Consider the following 11,268-nt stretch of genomic DNA (forward strand, 5'->3'; position numbering starts at 1 on the left):
AGGTATAGGAGAAACTGCAAAATGTCTGAGCCTCCTCTGTGAAATACCAGGAGTGATACACTCATGTCCCTGACTTTTTAATGCACAACAGTAGGCACAATTAAAAGTGGCCCAATCTCTGTTTGTGACAGGGCACTGGGGAGAGTCAATAATTTCACAGAGGTCAAGATTAATGGTGTTGAAAAGTGTTAAAATAAGTCTATACTTACCAGGCATACACTGAAAGTATCTCCTGATTTAAGTTTCCTTATAATAGTAAGTTGTCTGTTTCCCCATATCCTGTCAACTATTGCAACCGCAGAGAAAAGCAGGGAACATCTACCCCATCTCTGGGAGGAAGATTTAACATTAGAGGAGAGTCCTGTCCAGACAGGAAAAGGAAAGAAAAAGCTCATAATTTCCTCCTCAGTTGATTGTAGAGGGGTATGAAACAGAAATACAAAAAGTTGGCACTGCTATAAACTTACCTCTCTGGGCCAAGATCTGAAGGAGGAGGCATGTTTAATAGTGGAAGAATAAGTCACAGACAGAACTTCTGTCCACTTTTGGTTTATACTTGCACAAGATCACATCCATCCAACCACTTGGGATGGAAGAGTGGATAGGCAGCAATAATGAGACAGAGTTAGCATTTTCTAGTTACTCTCAGTTCCCACGTGGCATGGAGGGGACCAAGAAGTTCTCTCTTGTACTAGAGGTATGAATGTGACCTTTTCAGAGTCTGCCAAAGGGAGAAGCACAGCCTCTGTTTCCACATGCAACAAAGGCAAAGTCAGCTCTGGGACAAGGGTCTGATCAACCACATCCCATTATCCTGAATCAGGGCACTCCACTCCCACCCCAGCCACAATTAATAATGTAATCCCATATATACCCAGATGACATTGCGGAAGGGTAGGTAAGAAATATGAAATACAATCTAACACACACAGGAGCCTGTTATTTCTAAATGGTGCTTAAATTATTAAATAGCACTGAGATTACTGGATTGATTAGAATTGAGAATTTTGTTTCCCTGCAATCTTGTGTAGTGAAGGTAGACTCGAGATTATGAACAGCATAATTATAAACACTAAGAAAGATATACTTTCTTTGCACATTTTAGTATAGTCTTAGTAAATCTGCATAAGTGTATAAACATATACAAACATAATTGTAGAAAATAGATCAAAACATTAACAGTGCTTATTTTGGGGTAGGTGGGTGGTATATGGATTTTGTGTTTAATTAATGAATTTTTTCAGTATTGCCCAAATGTCCCCCAATGAACATATTACTTTTGCAACAATAAATAAATCAATTTTTAAACATGAGACACTCTGAAACTTTTATTCATTTTATTTTGCAGTGAAAGAACATGAAATATCTTTTCAAAATGGTAAAGTGATCACTTTCAATGAATGATTTAATAGGAAAAGAGAATTATACACTGTAATTATGGCTTACACAATTACACAGAACAATATGTGCAAACTTTTGAAAATACTATGACTAACACTTCACTGATAAACAATAACCTCAATATAACTAAGTTTCATTATTTATCACAGTTACATAAAATACAAGAGCCTATGAACAAGCTGTTATTAACAATAAATGTAGTTTTGCCTGAAATTCTTATCTATATGCAGGCCTCTTAAGCATTCAAGTTTTAAATTCTACTGCATTGTTATTGCAAAATGAAGCAGGCACAACAAAATTAAATCCACTAGCTAAAGGACTAAGTAAACAGAAATAGAAAAAGAAAAACAACAGCAAAAACCCTTGGATTGCTTCCCAGGATTTTTTTTCCAAACAAATATTGATCTCACTTAGCATTTCTGATAGTTTCATAGCCACAGATGAATAGCTACATGACAAAAAGACTTCAGAAGGATGAAGCTACACAACACCATACTAGTGTTTTAAATTATTTACCACAGTGTACGTTTCTTGAAAACCTTCTACTACTAAAATGCAAATTAATTAGTTTTTGAACTTTTCTTATATTTTTGAAACATGTGTTTTAACTGACACTACAAGAAAAGTACAGAATACAAGACTTCTTATACCTTGAGTAACTATATCTAGGGCAGTTAATTTCAGGGCCATATGTACTCTGCTCTAACGATCAATGTCTTCTACTAATGCCTCAAGGTTTTTGCAACAAGCTTTAACTTCCTCAATTGCAGCCATCCAATTATCATAAATAATTTTGTCATAAATTGCATCATTAACTTCTCTAACTACCCCCTCCTGCTGAGATTCAAGTGCATCACCTGAGAAAAATAATACTGATCTTGGAATTATGTAAGTACGTAAATTGTGACCAAGTAAAAAATCATCATTTCCATCCCTTCCATTTGAGGTGATTCCATGAGGAGAGAAAAAATTGAAAAATGAATCCTTGGGAAAATCTTCAGTTACAGTTCGGATTGTTCCCCAGATTCGATGTTTCTGTTTCTTCTTGATGGTTTTCAAAGTGACATTCTTTCCTTCATTCCAATCTATCTCACAGCCTGTGGAATACTCAATCGCAGTTCCCCTATAGGGATGGGGATCATAATATGCTAGCTTTGACTTCAGCACATAGGTCTTTGTCAACAACTCATTTTTGAAATATTCATTGGGTTTGAAGTGAAATTCTAGTGTGAAACTGAGGGGCTCGCCAGGATCTGAAAGCTTAACTTTAATATCTGTCAGGAGCTTCAGAATAGGCTCATCATATTTCTTAATCAAAGGAGTGAGTGTATCAACGTTTTTTAAAACAGTCAGCCAAAAATCAGGAATTCCCTTAGGATCCTCCTCTTCTTTATTCTCTTCTCCAGTAGCCTCAATGTCATCCTCCTCCTCCTCCTCCTCCTCAACAGCATAATCATAATAATAGTCCTCATAACCATCGTCCTCATCCACATACTCATGTACCATACCCTCCTCATTACCATACATATCTTCATCACACGTTTCCTCATCATCATAGTCCTCAGAGTCTGATTTATATTCACATTCCTCTTCTGTAGGTTCATAGATTGCATTGATGATCTGACGTCTTTTTTCCAGTAAGGGTTGGTACATTTCAGCAAACTTTCTTTCAATGTCATGAAATTCCCTCAGGAATTTGGATTCTAAATTGGCCGCTCTAGTTTGAAGCTTTTTAAGGGCTAACACACGGTACTTAACTTTCACAGGTAGACTTTCAACAAAGTCCGTATCTAAAACATAACCGATAAGTCCTTTTGGACGGTCTGGGTCTGAGTCCTTATCAGTATCTCCACCTTTTTTCCCATCTTCCCCGGACCCAGCAGCAGTATCTTCACCATTTTCCCCTTCTTCCCCGAGCCCAGCTGCGGCTTCTTCACCGCACTTCCCATCATCTCCAAGCCCAGCAGCGGCATCTTCACCGCGCTCCGGATGTTCCCTGGGCCCTTCCACCATTATCTGATTACCAGCCTCTTCTTGACTGGATTCTGACAGCTCCTTGTGGTTCGCTGACTCGGCCATTTTTTCAAAGGACCGTACACGCCTAAGGTGGCTACCACAGAGATCGGGAGACCAAACCTCTGCAGGAAAAGACTCACCGAAATATCAGAAGCGGCGGTGGTCGGACCTAGCAGTGGCGTCCGGACTGAGGGAAAGACGATCAAGGCTGCCTCGGGGATAAAAGGTGGTGCTGAGGTTTTGAGAATCGGATTGAAGCAGTGGCGGCCTGGGCTGGGTGCAGAGGGCGGCGACGGCTGCGCTGACAGATCCTGCAGGAGAGAGCCAGAGACTGCAGAGAGCCGCAGTGGGCAGACCTCCTCCGCAAGCAGCTACTGCTGCAAGAAAAAACGGTGCCGCAATATGATTACGCAGCTGTCACTTGCCTAAAATTTCTTGGTGCAAATAGATTGCTGCGTCACCTCCTTCCCTCCCACAACTCTGCTCTAATCTCATTTGCTGCACTGTAGTGACTGACAAACCCAGAGCCAGTAAATTCTTAGATCTATCAAGTTTTCAACTCTGCTCACCTTCCCAGACTCTCTAATATGGCTGATTCATCCACCTCCTCCTGGTCCTCTAGCCCGTCTCCCGTGGAGTTTTCTGGAATCCCATTGCGTTTATTAGTTCATTTCATCCAACTTTTAACCGATATTATATATTTATGCTTTCCAGAGAGCTCAGAGAAAATGTAACTAAAATGTCGAACAATGAGAGAGGACAAGGCACCCACCCATCCTAAATCAATCTCTTTGATTTTAGATCGGGGATCTGGGGAGGGGAGAGATGGATGGTGGAAGAGCTGATAAACAAACGCTTCAAAGATTAAAAACACCAGGAATTAGCATTGATGGTCTTTAGGTGGGGTGTCAGTTATTTAAATATTCTATATTATGTTTGTCTGTATTTTTCACAACCTATACGATTTTAGATTGAAAAATTCTCGAAACATTTCCTGTGAGGGGAGGAGGAGGAAGTCCGGTGGCAGTGGGGGCGAATGAAGGCCTGTTATGAAAAACCAGTGTGGTGTATACAACTACGTGAAAAGTAAACATACCAGACAATTCACCACAATTAACGAGCTACCTGGCTTATAAATAACCCCAGTTCCAATACTGACTTTCTGCTTCTCCTTAATGCTGGCTTTAATAACCTTTAGAAATATGCATATATATAAAAGCCAAAATGGAAAGTTATATTTATTCTTAGAAATCATAACATTTGCTTGATGCTTTTGAGTTAATTGGAAATAATCTAAATCTCAGCATTAAAGAAATGGTTAAACTATTTGATAAGGCATTCATAGGGTGGAATGCTTTGCAGTAATTACAATTTCCTCTCTATAGTAATCATTGATGAGGTTTATTTTGTTCAAATTTCTAATTTGGATCATTTATTAATTGAACAATTTTTAAAAATTTTAAGTGACTATTATTTTTCAGATTTAAAGAATAATTTGTTACTATCACAGATATTAAAACTGTTTACATACTGTTGTATTTATTTCTAGATTCTGTCAGTTTGTAGATAAATTTTTCCTTTTACTTATTTTATTCCTGTGTACTACATATCATTACAGTATTCACAAAATTAAATTTTGAGACTCATATCTCAGTGTGGTGATTCCACAGTTATGAGTCCCATCCACTCTAAGTTTCCCTTTTCTATTTCTGTAGTTGCAATATTCCTTGTAGTTTTCAGATAATAAATACTATTTATGCTCATTTTAGAAAATTTGGAAAATGAGATCATTTTTAGAGTACCACAGAAATCACTAGAAGCCTCACAACCCATAGAGCACCAATGTGGACATTTTGGTACTTTTCTTTCTAATTTGCTTATATATATATATATGTTTGTGTTTAGGCTGGAGGTTTTGAAAAATAAAATTGGAATAAACGGTTTTACAAACTTTTCCCTCTTGTTAGTATATTGCAATATTTTTAAGCACTCTCCAAAATGTGATACATTATTTAAAATAAAATGTATTGTTATTTAAATATATTATGCAGTTAAACTATTAGAAAGGACAAAGAGAAAGTATTTTTATCTACTTTTAAGAATGAAGAGTCCTCAGAGTCATACAGGCATTCACAGAAACCACAAGGGAAATGCTCTGTTTTGTTACATAAAACAAAAAAGATATGACTGCAAAGGCATAGACAACAAAAGAAAACATAGATAAATTGGACTTTTTCAAAATTAGAAGTTTTCGTGCATCAAAAAATACTATCAACAGCTTTAAGAGACAATTTTTTGGAGAAAATATTTGCAAATCATATATATGATAATAAGAGATTAATATCTAAAATATATAAAGGACTTCTACAAATCAATAACCAAGAAAAGGAAAACACACCAATTCAAAAATGACCAAAGGACTTGAACAAAGATTTCTACAAAGAAGAGAAACAAGTGGCCAGTAATGACATCAAAATATGCTCAACATCACTAATTAGGGAAATGCAATTCAAAACCACAGTTACATACTACATTCATTAGGATAGCTATCATTAGAAAACATACACACACACATAGAAAATAAGTGTTGATGAAGACATGGAAAATTGAAACTCTTGTGCATTGCTGAGAATTGTAAAATGGTACAGCCATAATGGAAAACAGTATGGCAGTTCCTCAAAACATTAAACCTAGAATTACCGTATAATTCAGCAATTCCACTTCTGGGTATATACCCAAAAAGTCAAAGGCAGGGTCTCAAACAAGTGTTTGTATATCCCTGTTCATAGCAGCATTATTCACAATAAACAAAAGTTAGAAACAGCCCAAAAGCCCATTGATGGATGAATGGATAAATAAAATGTAATATATATGTGTAAATATATAACATTTTTCATTATATATAATATGCATAACATATATATAATGTGTATTATGTAAATATATTATATATATAATGAAAGGAATTTTTAAGCTTTAAAAGGAATGCAATTTTGACACATACAACAAGGTTGAACCTTGAAAACATTAAGTGAAAATGCCAGATAAAAAAGAACAAATATTGTATGATTCTACTTAAATTAGGTATCTAGAGCAGTCACATTCACAGAGACAGAAAGTAGAAATATGGTTTTCAGAGACTTGGGGTAGGGAGGAAAGGAAGTTATTGTTTAATGTGTATGGAGTTTCAGTTCAAGAAAAAGAAAATATTCTGGAGATATGTGGTGATGATGGTTCACAACAGTGTAATTGTACTTAATGCTCCTGAACTGCAGACTTAAAAATAGGTAAAATGGTAAATATTATGTCATGTATGTTTTATCATAATATGAAGTGTAGAGAAAAATATTTTTAAAAACCATATTCAACATAGCACTGGGAGTCCTACCCAGAGCAATTCTGCAAGAGAAAGAAATAAAGGACATACATATTGGAAAAAAAAGTTGCTAATTTATATCTTTGTTGACAGAAGACGTTATCTTACATTTAGAAGAACCTAAAGACTCCACAAAAAACTGTTAGAACTAACAAACAAATTAAGCAAAGTTGCATGAAGCAAAATCAACACACATAAATTAGTAGCATTTCTGTATGCCAGCAGCAGGCAATTTAAAAAAATCAAGACAACAATCCCATTTACAATAGCTACAAGAAAATAATACAACATCTAGGAATAAATTTAACCAAAGAAGTGAAAGATCTGTGCAATAAAAACTATAAAAACACTAATGAAAGAGATGAAGAGAACCCCAAAATGGAAAGATATTCCATGCTTATGGATTAGAAGAATCAATATTGTTAAAATGTTTATACCACCCAAAGAAATCTACATATTCAATGCAATCTCTATCAAAATACCAATGACATTCTTCACAAAAACAGAAAAAAGTATCCTAAAACTTTTATGAAACTACAAAAGATCCCAAATAGCCAAAATGATCCTGAGCAAAAAGAACAAAGCTGGAGGCATCACACTGCCTGATGACAAAATGTACTACAAAGCTGCATGGTACTGTCATAAATATAAACACAACAAACCAATGGAACAGAATAGAGAACCCAGAAATAAATCCACACTTTTACAGCCAACTCATTTGCAACAAAGGCACCAAAAACATACATTAGGGAAAGGACAGACTCTTCAATAAATGATGCTGGGAAAGCTGGATATTTGTATGAGAAAGAATAAAACTGGACCCCTATCTCTCACCATATACAGAAATCAAATAAAAAGGAACTAAATACTTAAATGTAAGACCTGAAACTATGAAACTACTAGACAAAACTGAGAAGAGGCTTTAGGACATTGGTCTGAGCAAAGATTTTCTTTTCTTTTCTTTTTTTTTTGAGACGGATTCTCGCTCTGTCGCCCAGGCTGGAGCCCAGTGGCCGGATCTCAGCTCACTGCAAGCTCCGCCTCCTGGGTTTACGCCATTCTCCTGCCTCAGCCTCCCGAGTAGCTGGGACTACAGGCGCCCACCACCTCACCCAGCTCGTTTTTTGTATTTTTTTTAGTAGAGACGCGGTTTCACCGTGTTAGTCAGGATGGTCTCGATCTCCTGACCTCGTGATCCGCCCGTCTTGCCCTCCCAAAGTGCTGGGATTACAGGCTTGAGCCACCGCGCCCGGCCCAAAGATTTTCTTTTTAAGCCCTCGAAAGCACAGGCAACAAAAGCAAAAGTAGACAAATGGGAACACATTAAGCTAAAAAGCTTCTTCACAGCAAAGAAAACAAACAATAGGGTAAAGAGACAACTTACAGAATGGGAAAAATATTTTCAAAATATCCATCTGACAAGGGAGTAATAACCAGAATATATAAGAAACTCAAACAACTCAATAGAAAAAAAACACAAATAATTTGATTAAAAAATAGCAAAAAATATGAATACACATTTCTCAAAAGAAGATACATGAATGAATGGCCAGAGTATATGAAAATTGCTCAGTATTTCTAGTCATCAGGGAAATGCAAATCAAAACCACAATGAGATATAATCTCATCCCAGTTAAAATAACTATTATCAAAAAATACATAAATAACAAACGCTGGCAAGGATGCAAAGAAAAGGAAACTCATATACCCTGTTGAAGGGAATGTAAATTAGTACAGCCACTATGGAAAACAGTATGAACATTTCTCAAAAAGCTTAAAATAGAACTACCATATGGTCCAGCAATCCTACTGCTGGGTACATATCCAAAAGAAAGAATATCTGTATATTTAAAAGATCTCTGCATTCTCATGTTTATTGTAGCACTATTAACGAGACCCAAGATATGGAATCAACCCATGTCCATCAGTAAAAGATAAAGAAAATATGACACATGCACACAAAGGAATATAATTCAGCTATAAAAAGAATGAAATTCTGTCATTTGCAACAACAGGGGAGGAACTGCAGAACATTACGTTAAGTGAAATAAGCCAGGCACAGTAAGATGAGTATCACGTGTTCTCACTAATATGTGGGAACTAAAAAACTCATCTCATGCATGTAGCGAATAGAATAGTGATTATCAGGCTGGGAAGGGTAGAGTGGAGGGAAATGTTAATTAATGGGTACCAAAATACAGTTAGATAGAAGGAATTTGTTCTAGTGTTCAACCACACAGTAGGGTGACTACTACTAGTAATTTATTGTATATTTCAATATTGCTATAAAAGAAGATTTTGAATGTTCCCAACACAAAGAAATGATAAATACTTATTATTTATCAGGTGATGGATGTCCTAATTATCCTGATTTTACCAATATACATTTTGTGCATGTATCAAAATATTACATGTATCCCATAGATATTTACAATTATTATGAATCAACAAAAAATTTTTTTAAGAAGAAACCCTGGCCAGATGCAGTGGCTCACACCCATGATTCCAACACTATGGTGGGCCAATGTGAGAGGAGCACTTGAGCCCAGGAGTTTGAAGTAAGCCTGGGAAACATAGTGAGACCTCCATCTATACAAAAAAGTAAAAAATAAAAAATAGCCAGGCATGTTGGTAAACACCTGTGGTCCCAGCTACAGTGGAGGCTTAGGTAGGAAGATTGTTTGAGCCCAGGATGCCAAGACTGCAGTGACCCATGATTGTGCCACTGCACTCCAGCCTGAGTGACAGTGAGACCTGTCTCAAAAAAATAAAAAGGTCCCATCAGTATATGCTTGGCAAAAAATAGATGTTCAATAAATTTTTAGCAAATGAGTAAATAAATTTAAAAAACCCAAGCCAACAAGCAAAAAACATAAATAACATCTTAAGTAAAATGAAACCTAAGAAAAATGGGTGAAATATAGATACCCAAAACACATATATAGATACAAATCTAATAAATGATTAATATATAAAGAAAATTGTCAATGGCTAAAATTAAAATGTCTAACAATTCAAAATTTTGGCAAAGATGTAGAGCAATTTGGACTCTTAGATATTGCTAATGGGAGGGTAAACTGGTATAAAAACTTTAAAAATTGCTGGCAGTATCTACTAAATCTAAACACATGCCTCCCCCAGGATGCAGCAATGACCTGCTTATGTGAATACACAAAAAGGCTTGTACAATAATGTTCATGTCAGTTTTATTTGTTTTTAAAATAATTCTACTTGGGATTATTTTGTGTATCATGTAATGCTCCCGTTTCAAGTGCATGAATGAATGATTTTTAAAATTATATTTACCAATTGTGGGCAGAGCAAGATGGCTAAATAGAACTCCCCAGAAATCATTTCTCCCATGCGAACATTAAACTGAATAACTTTCCATGCATAAAATACCTTCATAAGAAGTAAAAAATCAAATGAGATATCAGAGTTTCTGGTTTTAGCATAACAAAAAGAAAAGATGTATTGAAGAGGGAAAGAAGAACAGTCTTGCGTTGTTTACACCCCCATCCCAATCCCAGGCAGTGCAGCCCAGAGAGAGAAGCTGTACACCCTAGGGAAGGAGAGAAAAGTGAGAGTGGGACTTTGCATTGGAACTCAGTGCTGCCCTATCTCATAGTGTCACAGTGGAACACAACACCAGACAGATTTCCACAGGTTCTCCTGGAGAGAGCATTTAAACCAGTTCTGGGCCAGAGGTGAATCTACTGCCCTGGTGGGAGGAGTTAAAGTCCTGGCCCACTTTATGACTGGCTAACTACAGTAGCCTTGGGCCTCAAATAAATTTCAGTGGCAACCAGGTAACTAGTGACTGAGATCCTTGGGCAAGCCTAAGTGTGGTTCTGCACTGGTCTTGGAGGCTGTAGACTTGGGATGTGACCCAGCATGACACAAGTGGTGGCAACCAAGGGAGTGCCTGCATCACCTCTCTCCCAACTCCAGACAAGTAATGACAATAGTAAGTCTTTACTTATTAACAATAACATTAAACATTGAAATTTAAAATTTTTCAGACACCATGGAATACTATGCAGCCATAAAAAAGGATGAGTTTGCGTCCTTTGTAGGGACATGGATGCAGCTGGAAACCATCATTCTTAGCAAACTATCACAAGAAGAGAAAACCAAACACCGCATGTTCTCACTCATAGGTGGGAACTGAACAATGAGATCACTTGGACTCGGGAAGGGGAACATCACACACTGGGGCCTATCATGGGGAGGGGGTAGGGGGGAGGGATTGCATTGGGGAGTTTTACCTGATATAAATGATGAATTGATGGGTGCTGACGAGTTGACGGGTGCAGCACACCAACGTGGCACAAGTATACATATGTAACAAACCTGCACGCTATGCACATGTACCCTAGAACTTAAAGTATAATAAAAAAAAAAAAAAAAGAAATTTAAAATTTTTCAAATAAAAAACATAGTTTCTGAATGGATAACGATCCAGACTCAATTGT

The 11,268-nt window shown here is 36.7% G+C and overlaps 1 protein-coding gene across 1 annotated transcript; it reads right to left on the reverse strand.

Moving 5' to 3' along the window:
* Window positions 1–1,300: 1,300 nt before the first annotated feature.
* NAP1L2 (nucleosome assembly protein 1-like 2) lies at window positions 1,301–4,500 on the reverse strand. The gene is made up of 2 exons (XM_011926560.1): window positions 4,497–4,500; window positions 1,301–3,539 (listed from the first exon to the last, which is right to left on the reverse strand). Exon 2 carries the CDS (start codon window positions 3,478–3,480, stop codon window positions 2,104–2,106), a length of 1,377 nt encoding a protein of 458 aa, XP_011781950.1. The 5' UTR covers window positions 3,481–3,539; window positions 4,497–4,500; the 3' UTR covers window positions 1,301–2,103.
* Window positions 4,501–11,268: the final 6,768 nt, after the last annotated feature.

This window comes from Colobus angolensis, unplaced genomic scaffold, assembly GCF_000951035.1.
Source record: "Colobus angolensis palliatus isolate OR3802 unplaced genomic scaffold, Cang.pa_1.0 Scaffold699, whole genome shotgun sequence".
NCBI classification, from domain to species: domain Eukaryota; kingdom Metazoa; phylum Chordata; class Mammalia; order Primates; family Cercopithecidae; genus Colobus; species Colobus angolensis.